Source organism: Drosophila ficusphila, unplaced genomic scaffold (assembly GCF_018152265.1).
Source record: "Drosophila ficusphila isolate 14025-0441.05 unplaced genomic scaffold, ASM1815226v1 contig_198, whole genome shotgun sequence".
NCBI lineage: Eukaryota > Metazoa > Arthropoda > Insecta > Diptera > Drosophilidae > Drosophila > Drosophila ficusphila.
Window position 1 is genome coordinate 12031617 of NW_025064092.1, and position 21888 is coordinate 12053504.

Genomic DNA, 21888 nt, shown 5'->3' on the forward strand with positions numbered 1-21888 from the left:
CTCCTAATGCGCATCCCTTTTATTTATTCCCGGGTGTGTGTGCACTAAATTCATTTTCATTTTCATTTCGCCAGCGCCAACTGAAAAGTAATCGATTACGCGCCTTAGTCGCAGTCGTCACCTGATTAGCATAATTTGCTCTGTGAGCGTGAGCGTGAACGTGGAGCCAAGCAGCCAAGCAGCCAAGGACATCCCGAGGTGCTGCAGGCCATACATGGTAAACTTGAGTGGGAGACGCCTTTCACGGCCTTTCAATCTTGCAGCGAAATTGTTCGATTTCGATTTCGGGGGAATATTTTTAAATCATCGCCGTTTTCGCTTTCGCTTTCAGCGCCGTCGTTTGGTGACATGTCATCATCAGCAAACGCGACACGCGACAACTTCATTTTGTATTTCCCCCACTCGCAGAGCCCAGAAATGGGGAGCATCTTGTGTGGATCCTCCCGAGCCCCACTGAAGGCGGGGAGTGACAGTTGAACGGCTGGGCTGGAGCGACTTTAAAAGGGAAAGGTGAGCCAATGAACTCGGCGGAAAACAAAGGCTTTCCAGGCAACAAAGGCGAATTCATAACTCTGTCGGTTTAATCCGAATTCAATGTGGCAGACCCTTAACCATTTCTAATAAGCCTTTGTGCATTTTACTCTACTTTAAACTTCAGCCCTTCGAAGCCCGCTTCCTTTCTTGTTGAGTATAAATTTATGCTTACTCTCTGTATCTGTTTTAGGCTTCCAATATTACAATGAGCTCCCACATCAACGGACTGTATTTAATAGCAACAAAGTTGGAGGGGGCGGTGCTCAATTTGAATATTTGAATTGATTGATGAACAGGTGACTCCAGATCCCCCACTGAACATTTGGCTAAACCCAACATATGCTGCTGTCGTCTGGCTGCTCTGCGCGGTGCCAACGACCAAGTCGGGCAGATAGAGGTGGATATACTATAGATATAGATATAGATATAGATGTAGCCCCCTGACCCTTTAAAACAGTCGTTCGGGACATGCGAGCGCCATTAAAGCCGCTCAGGAAGTTGTTGGCCAGCGGAGCCATTAAGTTTGATATACGACAATAAGCGCGGATAATGCGTTAAAGGGGCTCAAGCTGAACGCAGGACTAAGGACGCAGGACGAAGGACGCGTGGCCATAAATTAGTGGGAAAGCCAAGATGTCTGAGCCAAGTTGGTGGCTCGTGGCCCAAAGTGAAATGAAGTGCAGGTAAAGTGCATCCACGTCTGCGGTTTGCCCGGTTTCTTAGCCAACGAAATGTTGAGTAACTTGAATAAGGAACTACTTTTTTAAATTTATTGGCTTGTGCGGGTTGTGAATCGATAAATAAATGTTTGCAAAAAATGCATATATGTATAGTAAATGTATTTTAATAACAAATAACATGTTCAAATATAGTAACTTTGTATTTATGGTCTGTGCCTTGAACTGCGATATGGAATCACAATCGCAGATCAATATTGCACTCCAAAAGTAGCCAAGGTAACCCATCCGACTGCCTTGCCCCTTTTTCCGGACTTGAAGCCGGGAAAGCCGGCGGAATCGGCCAGTTCAATGATAGAAATATCCCTGGCTTAAGCCTTTAAGTTGCCAATTACAATGAAAATTGATTTTATTTCGCTAGCTGTTGGTCTTTTCCCCTGCCCTCTCTCCTCTCTGCGGCTGCTGCTTTTTTACTCGGCCATTGTTTCGGCTTAGTCTGCCGGTCAGCAGCACCCACCACCCACCACCCACCACCCACCAGTCAGCCAGGCCAACGCGGCTGGTCCTTCGTCCTTGGCGGGACTTTTATGAAAGCACAGCTGGCTGGGCTTTTGGCTTTATTTTTTTGGCTGCGACTCTGGTTTCGGTTGTCTGCTGGCGCTGGCAAAGTGCCGAATGTACATAATGCCAGTGGATTAGGGCTTAGTTTATCAGCGCTTTCACTGCCAATGTCAAGGTCAAGCTCATAAGCGTATGACAACAGCGTTGGGCTGTGCTTGCAAGTGTGTGTGTGGGTGAGTGGGTGGGTGAGTTGGTGAGTGTGTGTGTGGCTGCACTGCTCCATCAGTTCTTCGAATTCATGGAATGCTATTTGGTAACTTGTGCAATAAATTCTACATAACATAAAACTCACTAAGAAAACTACATTTTCTGTCAGTGGTATCCGAGAATATGAGGGCACTATCCTTATCCTCCACTTCTTTTCTGCCAGTGTAGGCGGCATTGGAAATAAATTTGACATTAGCCACTCGCCCGCCTGCAATCGCCAGCTGTTGAGCCACTTGGTCATCGCTTCGCTCGGCTATTAACATACAATTATGCCGAAATGCCAATCAAATGCAGACAGGAGCGGAGCGGACGTGTCCCGCCCGAACACTCCATCCTCCATCCTATATCCTCCATCCTCCATCCCCGCGAGTCCATGTCCTTGGCCCTCGACGCGTCCATTTATCATGGTAATAGGCGAACGCGTGCGGGAATCGTTGTTTTGATTTAACGATCCCGTTTTGCTGCAATCAAAGCAACACAGACACCACAATGAGCCGGCAATAAAAAGTGGAATAAAACAAATAAGGCCGCAGCAGTGTCTTCATCGGAAGGCCGCAGATATTCGGATGAGTGCTTAAGCGTGGTTCTGCATTAAGGGGGTTAATTTGCTTCTGATATTCACATTTTTCCATTTGATTTGTTTTGGTTTTCTTCAGCTGAAATTATAAACACTTGAACTCTTTTTTAGCTTCCTCAACACCCCTGTTCTTTTTAGCAAATCATTTTTCGGCCACAGACGCATTGAAATCTGGTTATTTTTCCTTAATGTTCAAGTGGCAATAAAAGTGCGCAAAATAAAGTGCTAAGCAGTTTTTTATGATTATGACGAAAGGCTTTCCCGGGGTGCGAGACTTGGGAAATCAGGAGCACGTGTCCATGATCTGAGTGTGTGGGTGGGTGCTCGAGGAGCTCTATAGACACACCATATAGCATACATGACCTGCGATTTGAGGTACTCACACTCTGGCCAATTTGGCGACATTGTGGCAAGACGCAGCTGCACTTTATGGCCAGCGCGGAATTGGCAACAAGGTAGCGAGAGTACATAGATGTTTCGGCTGTTGGGTGTTCACATTGTGCAGTTTTAAGGAGTCCCCCCTGTTCAGAAGGCAGCTCTCTCAACAGAAGGGAAGGGAGGAAAGGGTTCCTGGCGCTTATCGCTGATAGGTATTAAGAGCACCAGGTGCTCACAACCTTTAAGTTTTTTAAGTATTCAGTTTTTAAGCACGAATTCTCAAACACTTCACGACGGAAACACCAACCACTTTTCCGAAGAAAACCCCGCTTTTTCCGCGCATCAATTTCCCAGCACTATCTGCAGTGTGCAGTGCGAATTGAAAAATCTTAATGTCATTCGCCATTTGATCACAGCACCTCGTTAGTTGGAGCCCGGGAAAGGGAAAGGGAAAGCCGGGTGGCATAACTGATAATTTGATTATTATATGCAGTGGGTATCTATGTGTGTGTGTGTGTATGTGTGTGTGTGTGTGTGTGGGGCCAATCATGAGCTTAGATTTCCAGATTGCCATTTGTGCCTTGGGTGCCATGGATATGTGTGTGCGTGTGGGTGGCTGTGTGTAGGTGTAGGTGTATGTGTAAGCAGCAATTTCCTTCGCCAGACTCTTTGCATGTGTGTGTGTGGGTGTGTAATGTTTAATGTGTTCGTGTGATGGCTCTGTATGCGCTTCATTTTTGCTCGAATGAAAATTGTTGCTAAACTCACTTTGGCTGTCGTAATTTCATAAATTGCGTAATTGCATTTAGAAAAGAAGCAACGGGAAAGTTGAAGGCTGCACTGAGACAAAGTGCGGTTGCTTTGTGCCGTGCTGGTTATTGCAATTAGTAGTTTAGTTTAAACTAAGCGCCTGGCACATAATATACGTAACATAAGAGCAGCATACAAAGCACAAAGCTGCCATGTAACAGCCTTCAGGCGCACAAGCTTCTTCGTTTACAATGCAGGATGTCAATAGAGTTTAATTGAAATAGAAAATAGAAAGTAGCTTACACATCCATCCTTACAGATCCTTTCTCCTCACTTCTCAGCTTCTCGGCCATTGTAGGGAAAGTCAGACCACAATTAGGGCTCGGCCAACCGCGTCGAAAGTGGCTTTCGTTGTTCGTTGTTCGTTGCTGGTTGTTTGTTGGCCCAATGTTCTCATGCTCACATCGAACACACTGGCTGCACTGGCTATTTGCTGCACTTGCACTTGGGTGAGTTATCACCGATGCCGTATGCAAACGGTTCAGGAGTTCCGACTACGTGGTCATCGGGCCACGTGCCAATCCAATATCCAATATCCCCGGCACATTGGCTGCGGCTGCGACTGCGACTGCCGGTGCGGCTAGCCCCGGCACGCTCTCAATCCGAAGTGAAAAATCACCTCTCGGGGGAAAACAATTGGGGTCCTTGTGCCGGGAGCAGGTCCTCCGAAATGGCAGGGAGAGGAGCGCTTACGTAAGTGGCAAGTACGGGTCGTAAATCGTGGCAAATCAGGTCCTCGCACCACCTAGACAAGTAAATTGATCAGAAATCGCGCTGAGAAAATTGCTTTAAAATGTGCAAGGGCAGCCGTTTTCGCCAAGTTCCCCAAATTCGGGGGGAAGATACTCGGCACTCAAGATAAAGTGGGGAAATCTCGGAGCAGTTGAGGAACGGAAAAAGGTCGAATAAAATACCAATTAAATTGATTTGAAACTCAACGTTTTTTTGGATATACGTACACGGGGGTCATTAAAGAGCTATAGGAAAGTGTATTCCTGTTGATTGATTGACGGATTGATTGGCTACGGGGAGAGGAGCAGCGGGGAGGGCCCAATTCATTAGCATAAATTACCCGCACAAACCGAATTGCGCACAGAATAACCAGCGAAGTTTAAATGCCCTTTGAATTGACATTGTATTTAGTGGGGTATATAATATTTATGAGGACTGTACTCTGCATTCAATATTTGTAGTAATATGTTAGGCAGCAGGGATGCAAGGGACACCTTGAGCTGGCCAACTGCTAAGCAAAATGATCCGCGTTAAAGGACGCGAGAGTACAAACCGGAGCAAGGAACGAGGAATGGATGTAAGTGATTGGGAAGGGACATCCTGTTGCACTTGGCCCACTTGATTGATGACGCTGGCACTTGAGTGCACACGATAATCATTTATAAGGCGCATAAATGTTCCCTTCCTCGAAGGGGAGAGCTGAAAAAGTTGCGGAGGGAGAGTCTGGGGATGTCTGGGGATATCTGGGGATGTCTGGGGGTGGTTGCCTCGCCTCGGGCAGAAGGCGTCTGCTGCAGAAGGAGCCAGCCAAGGATGAAGGAGTACTCGTATCAGATTCAAATTCACCCGCCAGATACGCCGGGGTCGTTGGTTCTTCGGGAGGTGTTTTGGGGTTCGTCACGTCAGCTGCAGACTCTGCCAGCCACTGCACGAAATTTGCATTCGAACCAAGCCGAGAGATGCCTTGGTCCTGGCCAATCCTGCTTGTGACAGATTCCCAGCTGGCGACACATCTTCGGCGAGGATGAGAAATGGCTCCCAATCGACCCTCCTCCTTTGAGGGCCCGAGATTAATTATCTTCCTCCCCGCGGTCGGCAACTCCAACTTCCGTTTAATTGCCCAAGTTGAAGCCAAGTTTGTCATCTCAAGGAATCTCGCAATAAGTCACGGCGGGGAGCCACGTTGCGTGAACATATGGCCACGTTCCGAGCTGCGAATCCGCCTTCTTTTCAAACCTCCTTTTTAAACCCTTGCTGAGGGCATTATAACTTCAGTCAGAAAGTAGTACATTCTTGGTAGAAATCACTATATTTTTAGTGGTTTTTCGGTTGTTATAATGCCAATTAGTGACTTACAGCGGAACCAAACACTGTTTTGAGCACCTTATGGCCACAGTTAACGAGCCCAATCACTTTTTGGACGATTTAAAAAAAAAATGATTTTTGGCCAATTTTCGCATTTTTGGTAAGGGGTCGTCATTTTTTGCGAAAAATGGCCAAATTTCAACTTTTTTGGGTGTTTATACCATCGGAATCAGAATTTTATTACGAATTCAACGATGTATGCCACTCCACATTTGGGAGAGTACTTTCTCAGATATTCCAAAAAAACTGGGTTTTTTTGTATCCATTTTTTGTAGTTTTGGGCAAAAAAAACTTTTTCCATTGGTAATTTGTCTGTTATTTGCGCAAGAAACAACTTACAGCCAAAGAAATTATAGTTTTGGAAACTAGAGAAGTCCAACTATCTATTTTACATCGACTGAAATTTAATTGTCATTTAACTGATCCTTTAGTTAGTTGACGAAAACTGCTTTGGAAAAGATTAGTTAAAATTGTCAACTAATCTTTATTTTTGGTCAATTTTCGCATTTTTGGTAAGGGGTGTAACATCGTCATTTTTTGCAAAAAATGGCCAAATTTCAATATTTTAAGGTGAGGATACTTTCCGATTCAGAATTTTATTGCGAATTCATCGGTGTATGACATTCTATATTTAGATAAGAACTCGCCGAGATAGAGACAAAAAACAATGTTTTATTTAATGAGTTTATGCAATTTTTTCCTTATTTCAAATGATTTTTGTGTGTTGTTTGACTTACAGCCGAAAAAATCCTTTTCTCGTTCCAATTAAATCGCTTTGGTGAGCCGCAGAATCTGGGGAGCAGAACACTCCCGAAGAGCTCACACGCTGCTCCCAGTCCTGCTGCTCATTATCCTTTCGCCAGAGCAAACAAAAACTCGCTGATGCTGCAGCTGCCAATTACAGCGACTGCTTTTCTAATTAGATGCACCCACATTTCCCAGTTGCGAGCTCCCTCCCCGCATCCACATACGCGTTTGGTGGAAAAGCGAGGGAAAACGAAAGCGAAAACCCAGCCATGTGCATGAGTCGCAGGCGAGAAGTTGCACTAAATAATTAGCAGTGAGTAATGTGCGATTGATTATCAGCTAAGGATCTCGTTTAGAAATACAGCTCCCAGCTTCAGGTTCGTTGTGAGATTGGTTTTGATGTATAAGTTATTTGGCTTAAGCAAAAGATCATTAAAACATTGAGGGACTCATTAATATAGTATTCCTTAATATATCGCCAGAAAGAGCTGGGCAGTTGGCTCGCTGCTTATCGATGAGCACAATCCACGTACCACTCGAACTTTTATTTTTAGAAATCGCGGGAAATGTAATTGCCTTGGGAAGTGAATGATGTGAATGTTTGTTCGATTGATTCCCCTCCAGTATGAAAATAAAAGTTTATCGGTTGAGCTGCTCAAGTGCAGTTCATTTGAGGCGACATTAGATACAGTGAGTGTGATAGATACAGCAGCACTAGAGGGCACTCGTCATATCCGGCACTTGCTGCCCGTTTCCGCCGCATAGAAATCTCTATCGCCCTCAGAATTTTCCGCTCCGCATCTGAAACTGTGCATGTATCTGAATCTTGGTCAATCGGGGCGGTTGTGCAAGTGACCTTGGTTTGGGGTCCGTGTTCGGTATGTGTGTATGCATGTACGAGTAAATATGATTAAACAATGCACCCGTACACGAACGAGCCATTCCCCCTAAATATGAGTCAATTTCTAAAACTAAATTTGACGTCGGGTCGACGATTTTTTGCTCTGGAAAACAGATATGTATTTATTAATATTTGAGAGATATTTCGTATAAATTTATTAAACATTTATATTTAGGATTCTTATTTCATTTGAATGCTTATGTTTTTCAAAACTCATTTTGTAAGGGCATTCAAAACCCACCACATTCATATGAAAGCTATATGAATTCGTTTTGAATTCTCTTCGGTGTGATGGGCGATTTGCATTTTACAATATGAATCAGGCCTTTGCTTTTGGTTTCGGGTGGCTCGCATTTGCATTTTGGTTTAGATTTGTGTGCTTTCAACTTAATCAATTAGCCTGCAGCTCGATAACAGCAACTTAGTTGAGCTATTGCCGCCCAACGGATTTATCAGTGGAAGGAAATAGAAGGCACAGTGGGCAGAAATTTTCAAACTTGTACTACACGGTCAAAATCCAGGGAATGCTACCACTTTGCTTATTCGGTTCGGTATACTCGTATTTTCAGCATGTCCCTGGGCTTGTGAGTCATACTGTAGGGGTTAAAACCCCCAACACCCCCTACGGACATTAGTATAATCTAACAACGCTCACGCACACACACACACATACGAGCCCCACTCAGCTGACTTCATTTGGGCCACAGAGAGGTGGAGTCCACAGTTTGTTTTATATTTGCAGGGGATTCGGTACAAGCAATAATCATCAAGGCCCAAACTCGTATATGTTCACAATTAAACTAGGCAACAATTTTTCTGAACTATAACGTTATTCGATGTTCGTATAGATTGTCAAGGTGATTGGGGCCAGTTTGGACCCCGCCAGCCCACTGTGCAATCTGTTGCTCTCTCTCTGTCTCTCTCTTAAACTCTCTCTGGAGCTCTCGCAATAGCCGTTTATTCGCCGAGTCAGGCGATGGGAGAACGCGCCAAGTGATTTTGAGAAGTTTATTAGTTGCTTTTTCAGTGGCGTTCTGTGCGTGCTGGCGAGCGCGATGTAAATTAGTCACCGGCGCTGTGCTTTCGCTCTTCGCTCGATTCCGAGGCATCGGCTGGATTATCTGATCTGAGGGCTAGTGTAAACAAATCCCCGTATCTGCCACGATGTCGGGCACCCAGGACTACGACCGCAAGTACCTGCGCAGCATGCCGGGCCTCTGCAAGATGGCCTGCCTGGTAATAAGCCGAACAAACGCTTCCCGTCACGCTCTCCCCTCACTCTCTCTCTCTCCCTCTCTTTCCCCGCTCCTCCCGATCAGCTGTGCAGCTTCGTGGGGTTCCTCTGCATCGTCTGCGGACCGGTGCGCGTGAGCAACTTCCGCGGCAGCTTCTACCTGGTGGTGGCCGCCACCGGCTTCCTGGCCACCGCGGCCCTGCTCCTGGCCAGGTTCCTCCGCCTCTGGCAGCGCCAGTTCTGCCGCTGCGACCCGACTCTCTGGTCCCTGGCGGTCCACTCCTGCCTGGCCCTGGCCTACTTCACGGCCTCCGGACTCGTCCTCTCCCTGGACATCGGAGCCTACACGGCGGCGGCGGTGAGTTTTGAGTTGCAAGTTGCCAGATCAGGGAGGCCCAAGGCCCCCTCCACCTGAATCTACAAGTTGCAGATAAATGTTCAGTTCAAGAATGCCACTGTCAGTGTTTTTAGTTCAAAGAGCACGTATAATCATTGTTTTGTGTTTTTAACACTTTTGAAATAGCTAGACTTAGAGGCGGTTCTCGAATGGAAACGATAGCCATGACCATAAAGATTACGTTTTTAGATTGAAGCTAGACTGAAGCCAAGCCGCGAGCAATAACTCAAAATTGGGATGCAAGCCGAGGGTCATGACTTACCTCGTGATTCATCCGTTTAGACCCGTCTAATACCCCGCTTCCCCTCTGCTCTTCCAGTTCTTCGGCCTGACGGCATTCAGCATCAACGGATTGGAGGCCTACGGAAACTACAGGCGGAGTCGCCAGAGGGAGGTGGCCACCCAGACGATATAGACGCCGACTCAGGTGCAAGCCCCGCTTGTTTTGGGGGCTCTTCTGCGCCCAGCTCTCTTCTCAGACGCGTGTGTGTGTGTGTACCTGTGCCTTTGTATCTGAATGAGTGAGAGAACGAGTTTCGGGGAGAGAGTGAGAGCGAGTGGCGTTCGCATTGTGCACTAAAGTCTGCTAAGGCGAATAATGTCGAAGCTTTTGTCGGTCGTACAGTTATTGGATGTGTTATCTAATAATAGTAGCTAGATATAGGTCAATAAGAAGGGAGGGAGATAAAGCCAGTCAGTCGGACGAGGGTCCCGGAGAAGTAACGTAGATATAGCAGAGATAGCAGAGAGCAGGGAGAACCACTAAACAGAGAGAGAATGCCAAAGAGATAATTCTTATTGTGCTGGTCTCCGGGCTCCTCTTCTTCCGATAACTGGTTAACAAAGCGTGAATATATATGTAGACGTATCTGTACGCATTTTTTTTACCTAGACTAAGTTGTATCTGTGTGTCGCAAGTAAACATATTTTATAATAGCTAGCTTGTAAACAAACCCGCAGCGCACTCATTTTTTGTGAGCCCTTTTTGTAAACACCAAATTGTTATGTTTATCAATACACTTTTTTTTAAGGCTAATAAATGGAACTATGCAAAAAAGAAATGTTTATTTAAGTTGCATGTTGATTGAAAGTTGTTCATGCGGAGCCACTGAAGTTGTTAGTTAATTATTCATTTTTAATATCATAAATTCCCACATGGAAACAAGATTGTTAAAGCTAAAGCCTTGCGGCCCAAATGGTGCAGCTTTGCCTCTCTTTGTCAGCCAATACTTTCTGGCGTGCTCTGTCCTGAGGAAGTTCCGTGGTCTCCGCTTTTGGCAACGACATCGCCAGCTTGCACCTGCAAACGGAGTGGGGCTCCCCTGGCCACCTGGCTACATGGCCACCTGGCCACCTGGCCACCTTTGTGCACCTTATCCGCATCGACACTGGGAACAAACAGGCGCCCCTCCGAGCGCTCTTATCTGCCTCTGTTTTTGTTTTCGTTTTGTTTTCTGTGAGCTGTTGCCATTGTTGGCTTTTCAAATCTTTGCCTCCCAACCACCCACCACCCACCACCCACACAAGCCCATAAACACTCACCTTGGCGTCTTCCCCTTCTTGCCTCGACCTCCGCTGCTTTTTCGCCGGGGCAGCCGTCTCATTATTATTACTTTTGTTGCCAGTTTGATGAAGTTCTCGCCCCGATTCGTGCCCATTTCTGGCACGATTTATTCATAGTTCGCAAATTTTCAGCCAAGTACGCTAAACAGTGTAATGAAGCGCGCAATGTATTCATGCGTTTTGAGCCTAACAGCGCCACTAACAAAACAAAGCACTGCGTGCCCTCGGATACACAAGTGTGTGTGCAGTGGGTATCTGCAAGGGGATCCTCCAATCTATCACTCAGGATGCCCGGCACCCCATCTATACTTATTAACCACTGGCACGGAGAGAAATGCACAAGAGATGGTAACATGGAAAACTCGAACTGCATAGTGAGCTATTATATGAAGGTTATCCAATCATTAAACCGACTTTTGTCTCTTCAAGGAGGGAATATAACTTACTGGTAAACCCTTTTGTTCCCGATAAGTAACGCCATTTCTTGCAGTGCCCCTCGCCTTTTCAGCTAAATGGTCATTTAATTATTTCTCCGCCGGCGGTCCTTAGCACTTCCCATACATAATGTGCCATAATTTGCACCCCTCCATCGACCTCCTCGCCCATGCAAGTCACGTAGAGTGAAATTAATTAGTCTTGTTTGCCAGTTAGTCGGAGGACTCCTTTCTGCTTTCTCCTTTCGGGATGGAAGGGCGATGGACCCCTGAGTGATTGAAATGCAATCGTGTGGACCGAGCTCATATTGAATTTGGGGACACTTTGTGGCTCCGCACTTCCTGACGGCTGTGACGGAGTGATTTATGCAGGCGTTCCAAAAGTGTCCTTCTCCCTTATTAACAAAGTGGCATGCCAATTTCGGCAGGTTCATAATTCTTCCTTGGCCAATTAGCTGTAGCTGTCTGCAGACAGGCTGCTGATCTGCGATGGGCCATCATCAATGCATTGATGGCCGGCAAGCGAATAAAGTCCTCAAGGGCCGTAATAACCACAGCGCCTGATGATAACTTTTGGCCCGAATATAATTCGCGATTGGGCGGGGGAAAAGGTGGCCTGGCCGTCCTTAATCAATGAAATCATTTTCAAATCAAACGCGCATTTAATCAAAGTCAGGCCGCCGTTCCTCGCGCAATTTATCTGGCTTGGACCGACACTGAGAGAAACTTGAAGGAGGATTGTTGGCCAACACATTTTAAATTGGGCATTTCTTAGCTTGAAACTGTTTCCCTTGTTTTGTAGAGTTCGGTGTTTGGTGGCATTTCTTGCAGTCCACTCCGTTGCGGAGGCCAAATGACGCGTTGAAATGTAGGTCCTGCGCCACTGGTGCCCTTTGACCCCCTCCCTCAACCTCCTCGTCCAGGCAGCCCCTCCTGACCACAGCTATTCGGGGGTCGGGATGCTAATGCGGCCTAAACAAATGATGGCACGAAGGCACCTCCGCCACTTTCTTCTTTCTCATTGCCGCCTCCATCTTTCATCGGTTGTTCCCGTTTTTCTGCTTTCTGTTTTCTGTTTGCTGTTTGCTGTTTTCCGCTTTTCGTTCTTCGGCCTGCTTTTAATTTTCGGCATCCGCATTTATCCTGGGGCTCCTGTAATTGCCGCCCTCCCTTTGGCCTTGACCTCCCCCTTAGAAGTTGGTTCCGAAGGCAGAACAATACAATGAGACGCCTGTTCTGGTTACATTCGGAGTGAAATTAATCTATTAAAATTACTGAGCACGCCTTGGGGCGTGGGAAATTCATTTGAAGATTCTTTGGCAGTTTCCAGGAGCAGAACCTAATCCTTCAAAAAAGAAGACAGCTCAAATATTTGAAGCATAAAAAAAAGAAGTTGTACCTCATCTAACTGGCACTGAAGGTCTAGAAATCAAATTCGACGGTTCAAATATTTAAGCAAAATAAAAAGTTGTATCTCATCTAATTGGCACTGAAGGTCTAGAAATCAAATTCGACGACCAATCAGCTTCCTTCAGAGATTTCTTTTAATCTCTCCTTTCGTAATTTTTGGCACGCTCATTTGTCAGGGTGTTGAACAAATAGCGCGTGGCGAACGGAGTAAATATATTTATATGATAGTGGGCAGACTCGAACCCGAGTCCACATTCCCTATAGAAGGGGAAAACGCTTAGCACACTGAGCTATTTCCAATCTCAAGATATTGTGAGGTATACTGCTCCTCCTACTTTACCGACGTCGTTTCTAGGCACTGCTTTATCCTTAACCTGAGATGTAGAGGTCTCTGGTTTCTGGACGTACAGCTTGCTTACACAAACATGTAGAAAAATACATTATTGAATGTCTACGCGAGTCATAAATTCCGTTAAAATCTTTCACTCGACATGTTCACTCTACACTGTATAACATTAGACGTTCTACTTACGCTATACATTCTACCAATGTTATACATTCTACTTATGTTATACATTCTACCAATGTTACGCATTCTACCAGTTTCATACATTCTACCCATGTTATGCATTACACGGGTGTTATACATTCTACACGCATCTTACATTACACTTCACTTTCAAGTAAATCTGTTAATCCTCCAAGCAAAACTCTCCCTATTATTTGTATCTATTCTTATCTTTATTTCAGCCATCGCTGTTGGCCTGTCTTAAACTTTCGTTGGTGCCCAAAAGTTGAACTCATATGAAAAAAAAACTGAGTGGATGGAGAGATTTTGAAAAAATATTACGATTCGTGTCTTACAGCTAAGAGCAGCTTGCGCCGCCGTTTAAAATACTTGGTTACAGATCCTACGCTAAATCCGCGAGTGGGGCTCCTTAGGTCTATTAAAAAAAAGGTTATCTTGTTTTGGTTTCGCTGCTCCTTGGCTTCGTAGCACTTGCTTTGTGGTGTGGGGATTGGTAAGGGGGAGGGGGAGGCGGAGGGGGAGTGGCTTAGACCTCGTCGCAGCTTTTCAACGATGCCCCGTTGGCCGTCAGCTCCCTCTTGACACTGGCCTGCGGATCGGAGCTCGGATGGGAGGGGAATCCCAGGGGCAGCGACTGCGGCAGGTTGTTGTTGTGCTCCTCGCTGAGCTTGAGCATATCACTGGAGAGAGTGGAGTCCTGCACCTGCACGTGTCCCTGGGCGAATCGCCGGAAGAGTCCTCCGTTGTTCAGCAGCCGCGCCTGGTGCTCCTGCGCCTTCGCCCGCAGGCAGGCGATCGAGTTGTTCCTGCAGCAGGACACATAATTCAGGTTCACATTCACTCAGACATTTAAATTCACTCTCGTTGGGAACCAGAGACTCACCTGAAGGCGTCGGGATCGTGCTCCATGAGCGCCGCTGCCAAGTGGTGGGCATGCAGCCCGGGTGTTGCACTCGCCACCTGCGACTGTTGCTGCTGCTGTTGCTGCTGCTGCTGCTGCTGCTGGTGTTGCTGCTGGGCGGCAACTGCTGCTGCTGCCACGGCGGTGTTCATGATCAGGTGGAAGTCCTTGCTGGAGGCTGCTGCTCCTGCGCCGGCGGCATTGGCGGCGTCCAGCAGCGGGTGGTAGCTGGGCGCCACTCCGCCGCCACTCCCCCGCCCATGTAGAGCGGCACCTGTTGCTGCTGCTGCTGCTGCTGCTGATGTTGCTGCTGCTGATGTTGCTGCTGCTGGTGTTGCTGCTGCTGCTGATGTTGCAGCTGATGTTGCAACTGTTGCGGGGAGGGGGAACCCAGTTCGATGTGCGGACTGCCCGAGCTGTTGGTGGTGGTGCCGGTGGGCGTGGTCGCCGCCGAGGAGGCCGCCCCCGCGTAGCCGCTCGTCGAGGTGGGCGGGGCCGTGGAGGCGGAGGTGGCGCTGGGCGCCGGACTCACCACGTTCAGCGACTCGGTGGAGGAGCTCAGAGCGCGGCCGCGGGAGCGGGAGAGGGAGAGCGAGAGGGAGCGCGAGTGGGAGCGGGAGAGCTCCTCCGAGTGGCCGGACTTGGAGCCCGCCGAGTCCTCGTGGTCGCTCACCGAGTCGTCCTTCAGGGCGGACTGCGCCTCGATCGATTTGCGGTGCATGCCTGTAAATAAGTGAATAAAAAGATAAATAGATAAATGGGTAATGGATAACTGGGGATTTAATAATTAAGATCGGGAAGGAATCAAGTTGGGATTTATGCAATTTAAATTTCATTATAAATAATTGATAGATATGGAGTGCGGTATGTGTGTTGGTTTGAAACCATAAACAAATAATAATAATAAAGAGCAGAGCAAATGGCGTGACCAAATTAAGGATTTAATACTAATTTCGGAGCCATCACTGCCTCCCCATCAATTGCCCCTGCAATTCGACATATCGACTTAATTAAAGGCGAACTATTCCCCCGGCGAAGGAGCCGCTAAGTCCTCGATAAGCCACTTAAGTTCGAGCAAACCTTCGGCCACGGCTACTTGGCTGCGAATGCTTGGGAATTAATTATCGAGTCAGTTGGCTCGTAAAATCCGACAAAGCACCCAAACCCAAACCCAAACCGAAACCAGTTGACACCACCGAGGGAAGTGCCACTGCCACAATGGGAATAGATAAGCGATAAATGCCACACATAAAACGGGAATTCAGTGGCCGACCCTCGCCCTTCGCAATTCGTAATTCGTCCTTCGTCCTTGTCGCGTGTGCATTTTGCATTTATTAAGCGATTATTAACGAATAAAGGAGCGCAGCCACCCCAAACCAGCCGCGGCACCACCAGTGCCACTTGTCCCGGCAACTCCCCCCCGATAATCCGCAAAGTCATTCCCGGGAAATGTGCGCAACATATGACGGCGACGGCGACGGCAGGCGGAAAAGCGCGGTTCGACATGCTCGCCAAATATGCTCACAATTCCCGAACCGGAGAACCAGAGATATGTCCGCTATCTCTTTATAATCCCCGGGCCGATGTCCTTTGTGCGGCTCGAAATTTAATTAAAGCGTCCTTAAGGCTCGCCGATATGTGTGTGCTATTGGGAAGTTGTCGGTTTAACAGCTGTCTTAAAAAGAGAGATTTTAAATAAATCAAAGCCGTTGAAAAGGTTCAATTCTCGAGGGTCGCACGTTAATAATATCTATTCGATTGGATCTATTAAAAAACTAAACGGGAGGAGGAGTTGTGAGTTCGAGCTTGAGTACAGGGAGAGTGTTAGTGGGTGCTTATCTGGTTAGATTCGATATGATTGTTGCATTTACATTTCTGCTCCATACCTAGTAGCCAGGGAGCCACCGCGTCGTTGTCCTTGGCCGACTTGAGGATCGTGTCCGGCAGTGGAAGCGAGTGCCGCACCATGGCCCCATACAAGCCGTACTCCGCCATGATCGTGCTGCCGCCCCAGACCTTCTCCGTTTTGCGCCACTTGGCCCGGCGGTTCTGGAACCAGACCTGAAAAATAGGATGATATATAAGGAGATTTAGTAGATGATATTTGCAAGTGCTAGCGAATCCCACTTCCATCGGAAGCACTACTCAAACATCAAACTTCAAGCCCCATTTCCCTCCTCAAATCCCTACAAAGTGCTTTGCCATATGGACGCCGACCTCCTCGGTGGCCAATGGCCACTGCGATCCCTGAAAAATGGTATGCAAATTGCGAATTATTAAGTAAGAGCCCATTCAGATTGGAAAATGTAAATGGGATGTTTTTTAAATGCTAATACTTCGACCATAAGCCGTAAGAAGCCCATGTCCTTCCACTTGAAGTGGAAGCCACGAGGCAGGGGCGTGGCAAGCTCACTTTTCAGCAGGGGTTTCAGACGGGAGTGTTAATCGCTCTTCAAAATGGAAAGGCTCCTCTTTTACATACTAAATAACTTAAATAGTAAATAGCAACCCCCCTCGAAAGGAGCCACTGGTTTTGGGGACGGACAGCCATGGTTAGCGACATCAGACCAGAACCCACTCACTGCTCCGCTCCGCCTGCCACACATAATGGCGAATGATATACATATTCGCATATAAGTGACCAAATTAGATTATCTTCCGAAACATTAAACCGATTCTCTGCCGACAACAACAACGCAACGCAGCGCAACGATAATAGTATGAAAACATTAAATGTTGTTCACAAAGGCAGGCGACCGGCGGGGCAACAACAACTGTCACAATAAAAGGATTTGCCGCACACACAGACACACACTAGCGCACTAGCACACTCACACACCGACGGACGGCCAAAGGATTCAGGCAGAGCCACAGAAACAGCCACATCCACCCCCGGAATCAGGACCCTCGGCGCTGGGAAGAAGTCATCATTTTTCTGGTCCATCAAATCGTTTAGTTCTGCTATTAGTCATGTGCGCCGGGGGGAGGGGCGGCATCAGCAGCAGGGGGGAGGGGAGGGGGTGGGTCAAGGGGTGGGGGTAGACCCCAGCTGAAGTGGCCCTCGGAGGGGAGGTTTATGATAAAAAGAATGAAAATAAAGACCGAATGCGAATGCGAATGCGAATGCGAGTATGCAAAGCAGAAAGCAGAAGTCGGATTCCGGAATTCGGGGGTCGGGATTCAGAGTTCGGAATTCGGGGCAACAGGGGGTTAAGCAGGCTGCCAAAGCCAAATCCAGAGCCAAAGGATGCGAATCGAACGGAGTCCGTGGGCCAAGTGGGCGTGGCACCCCGCCCAGGCGAAACTCCGCCAGGCATCGGAGAAGACAAAGTGGTTTGGCTTCGGGTTCTGTCACCAGTCTCGGTTCTCCGTTGCCTGCGAGGAGCCCCATAAATCTTGCGAATCAACTTGCCTGAAAAATTGGCAGACCCCGATTCCGAGCTCCGACTTCCCAGATAGCCTACTACCACCACTGCCACTTCTATATAGGAAGCACTATGCATATAGTTACCGGGCAGCCACTCAGAGGAGAGCGTCTCGTGCCACCCGGAAGATTTACAACTGGCCGCGGATTTGTTGGCAACTTGCCATTCAGCATTTAAAGCGCCACTTTAAGTTGAGAGCACAATGCGAAAGTTCGAAATAAACACCTCCTCAGGTATAAATACCCACTATTGAACACCCAAGTCCCGGGGCCCTTTACCTGTTCCCCGATTTCCGGGGATTAAGTTCTATATTCCCGATTGGCACTGCGAGGAGGAGCGTGACTCAGCGTGCGACTCGAACGGATTACTCGGGCGTGGAGCTGCAAATAAATCCGTTCCGGGATTACCCTCTGCACTCCGGAACAGTTTGATGCCAAAATTAATTTCCACACACCCGGATGCTTTGCTCCTCCTGGCAAGGAGCCGCCTCCGAATTTGGACCCTGGGACTTGGGGCCTTGGGAACTGGGAAGTGGCAACTAGGAGCTACTAGGCAACTGGCAAATGGCAACTGGGCCTGGATCTTGGGCCCTTTCGGCCCTTTCTGTCTGCAAAATCAAATTAATCCGGTTTGTTATTTCATCATGCAACGTCAACGTCACCGTCATCAGCTGCAACAACAGACAAAGGCTGCTGCAGCAGCAACACCAGCAACACCAGCAGCACCAGCAGCACTTTGCCATAATAAATGGCAACACGGATACAGGCACACTCCGGTGTAAACAATACACACACACACACACACACACACACACACAGATATGGAGGGCCTCTGCCAAAGGAGCGGAAAATTTCATTAACAAGGCACACAGGCAACAGCAGCAGCAGCAACAGCAGCAACATCGCAAGTACAGCAGCAACATGAAGGCACGGCAGCAACACGAACACGAACGTCCGGAGGCCACTGGCTCCTCTGATAATTTAATCAACTCTCATTGAATTATATCATTTTGCAATTTGGAGACCGGCAACATCAACATCAACATCCCGACATCCTATCATCCAGATACAGATCCAGATACAGATACAGATACAGAGATACAGATACAGAGATACAGATGGCGACGCAGATGCGGATCCAATCGTCATTATGATACCGGCGTGGCGACCGGAAAAGCGAGCCGACAATTTCGGTAGGGCTCTTTGAGTGCGGAAATCAAAGAGGGAAATGCCACAAATTTCCAAAACGGAAATTCGCTGCCATGGAAAAGCGGGGGCCTCCGAAAGTGCCCTTGAAAATCAGCAGTGGGAAATTGAAAACTATTTATTCAGGGCATTAATATAGTTGAAACATTTACTAAGTATCAGTTATAATGCTTTGTTATTATTTGTTTTGAAGATGCCCGCAATGATTATTAATTGGTAGGAGGATTCAATTCCCCATTCATGGCTACGTTTATTTGTCACTCAATCAAATCCGAATCGATTAAGATTATCAATCCGTAATCCATTGATGGCAACGCAAAACATCCACCATACAAAATCGGCTGACATCGGGGGTGGCGGGATAATGCCGACCACTTTAATATAGATAACAGCCCGGACAATCTGCCGCTAAATGATTACTTGACCATTCCCGTCTCAACTTCGATTCCAATACGCTGCGAATCACGACATCAATTTGCTGATTGAAAATTTATTATTATCGGCCATCCTCGCAGCGAGTCCAAGGAGTCCAAGGAGTGCAAGGAGTGAAGAGTTCAGAGTTCGGCGTGAGCAGATCGAAGGAGGTTTTATGGGGCGAAGCCGGAGGGGCCACGCCCCTTGTCCGGTTGGTGGAAATGGCTTTTGATTTATCGGGCCATCCGCTGGCTGGCCAAACACAACTGACCGATGATGAGGTCACCACGAGAGGGGATTCCCGGGTTCTCCCTGAGTGGGTTTTCCAAATGGTAGCTGCTCTCCTCTAAACAATCAATTAATCGGCTGCTAAGTTGGATTCTGTATATTACATTTTAAAGTATCATATCATCCTCATATCATCCAAAAGGAGCGAGGGTATCTGTTCCTTCCACACCATCCAGACTTCGGGGTTGCTCAACTCAGCCAGCTCGACCAGTCGAATGCATCCGCACAAAGGTCACAGGCCTTCTGGTCATTTCCGGCATAATTAAAATATTGGTAACCAATCAAGGATTTTCAATGGGTAACCACTCGATTCCCATCAAAGTGGGATTTGCAGTATTGCTGGATTGCAGGATTGCTGGGTTGCAGGACTGTGGATTGGGTGGCGAATATCTGCTCACTGGGGCTGCAAAATTGCGCAAATTGCATATGCAACGGGTCGCAGGACTCGTCGCTCGTCCTTTTCAGGTGACATGTGCACCTGTGCATTCGATTGCGCCCTGCATTCGGGAGGGATTTGCCTTTGAGTTCGTGAGCGGCCTTTATTGGTTTACTTCATCAACTCGAACGACTGAGTGGTTGGGTGGCTTTCGGGTGGTGCGGGTGGTGCGGTGGGTGCTGCCATCCGTTCAATGGTTAAAGGGGGAGGTGACTCCACCCAAGTGGTTGCGAGTCAGTCAGAGCAGCGAGGCGTGCGGAAATTTCATAACGACAGTCCGCAGTTTATATGCAATATTCAATTGACATTCGCGGAATTCGGTTTTCGAACTCCGTCCGAAGGGTATGATAGTTTTCAGAGGAAGTTGGAGAACCACAACAGGATAGGATACTAAATGATAGAGCATACATATAAGAAATGCTTACAGATGATTAGTTATGATTACTCCAACAAATACTGATAATTAAATAGTAGAGTATCCCATTGGGGATATTGCAAACTCGTTGGCAAGAGTATCAGCGAATCCGTTGAAGCCTCCGTCGGCTTTGGCCCCTTTTGTCTTTGCCTCCTCGCCGTCTTTCCCGTTTTCCGCAGGAGCAGGAACTCCAATTTCCAACTTTCATATGAGTTTAACGGCCGCGAACTTTTCTTTTTGTTCCGAGCGGCGAAAGGGGAGGGCAGAATCCGCAGGAGGAGAGGGCGGCGAGCTTTTCAGCTTTCCGGATTAAGAAATGTAAATGCCAAATGATTTTTCGGAGTGTTTTTTGTTCGCAAGTCGAGTATTAATTTACGCAAACGGAACTGAAGGCTTGACTTTGGCTGAGTCGAGGGGTGAAGTCCGAAGGGGGAGGGGAGGGGGGGAGAGGGGGTGGAAAAGCCCGAGGAAAACTGCACATGCGAGTCATATTAATGACCTTTACTTGACATTGAGTCTGCATCGCAATTGCCATTGCCGTTGAACTATTAATTACGGCCAAATGATGTTTTAAATGCCGGGTGATTAATGAACCGATTTTCTCATTACGTTAGAAGATCGAAGGGGTGGAAGGGGGCCGGAAGGGGGCCGGAAGGGGGGCGGAAAGGGGCGGTTTGTGGGTGGTGCAATGCCAAAACGCCACTCGAACAATTACGAAACATTCAGTGGGTGCTCTAAGTGATCCGGGTGGCTCAAACATGTTTTCCGTGGAGTTGTTTGCATCGGGAAAGCCCCACTGATGCAGTTGGCTTATTATTTTCCCGCCATTTGATGGAGGGGGGGGAGTGTTTTCCCAGCCCATAAATCGCAAATCTCATCTAAGAACTCCGCTCAAGCGTGCGGCCACAAATGAGCTTTGCTTTCCCAGTTTCCCAGTTTGGTTTCCCAGTCGAGTAGTTATCATCGCCAGCGGAGACTTCGCCAAATTGGCAAGTGCACGTGGAGCGCGTGTCATCGCAGCAGGTTGTCCATCCGCCTCCGCCTCCGCATCCACATCCGCATCCGCATCCTCACTGGTATCCGCATTCTGTGAGAACTGTTGCAATTTGTTTGTTTTGGTTGTTTGCTCGCCGCGAACAAAGGGTTGCTGCTGGGGGAGGCACCCTTTCCACTTCCATTTCCATTTGCAGCCCGGGAAAACCTTTATTCGCTCGTTTGTTTATGATTAACGCGCGCTAATTTCATTCATTTCGCACTCAATGGCCTCGGATCTCTCGGGACTCTGGCGCACACTTATGCTTATTGGATTTGGGTTCGAGCGTTGTCAGGGCAATGGCAAGTGGGAGCGATGGGTGGTGGTTTTCCGCACTATATACATACAACACAGGACTTGGATTCACACGACCGACGACCGCAAGCATTAACCGAAAAACCGGAGTCTTGCGGCCGGCTGATTGGACCTGACTTCGAACCTCGTCGAGGTGTCGGAATACAAATCCCCGAGCCGAGCTGCTCGATCGAGGAACTAATAATCTTATTAGAATTAATGATGGAATTTCCAATTTGCGGCGACAGCCAGCTGCCGGCGATTTAATGTTAATAAGGCCCGCGTTCCTCGCGTTCCTCGCGTTCCTCGAAGAGCTACGCAAAATAGGAATTCCTCGCCGGACGTGCGCCAATGCCGGCGA

General features: G+C 47.8%; 2 protein-coding genes across 2 annotated transcripts in view; one reads left to right on the forward strand and one right to left on the reverse strand.

The window, feature by feature from the left end:
• The first annotated feature begins 8552 nt into the window (after positions 1–8552).
• Positions 8553–10241, forward strand: LOC108097378. The gene is made up of 3 exons (XM_017199628.1): positions 8553–8785; positions 8869–9141; positions 9500–10241. The coding sequence occupies exons 1-3, from the start codon at positions 8714–8716 to the stop codon at positions 9593–9595; spliced, it is 441 nt and encodes a 146-aa protein (XP_017055117.1). The 5' UTR covers positions 8553–8713; the 3' UTR covers positions 9596–10241.
• Positions 10242–13416: 3175 nt separating this feature from the next.
• The window catches only part of LOC108097390 (pituitary homeobox homolog Ptx1), a 32123-nt gene continuing 23651 nt past the window's right edge, over positions 13417–21888 (reverse strand). The window contains 4 exon segments of the mRNA XM_017199649.2: positions 13417–13922; positions 14000–14264; positions 14267–14740; positions 15904–16078. Coding sequence (XP_017055138.2) covers positions 13643–13922; positions 14000–14264; positions 14267–14740; positions 15904–16078 — 1194 coding nt within the window. The 3' untranslated portion in view covers positions 13417–13642.

What these genes read in the sequence shown, in the direction of transcription:
- LOC108097378 (XM_017199628.1), top strand. Translation starts at nt 8,714, where the DNA reads ATGTCGGGCACCCAGGACTACGACCGCAAGTACCTGCGCAGCATGCCG. An exon ending in TCTGCAAGATGGCCTGCCTG is followed by an intron (nt 8,786 to 8,868) that starts GTAATAAGCCGA and finishes CCTCCCGATCAG; the next exon opens with CTGTGCAGCTTCGTGGGGTT. An exon ending in GAGCCTACACGGCGGCGGCG is followed by an intron (nt 9,142 to 9,499) that starts GTGAGTTTTGAG and finishes CTGCTCTTCCAG; the next exon opens with TTCTTCGGCCTGACGGCATT.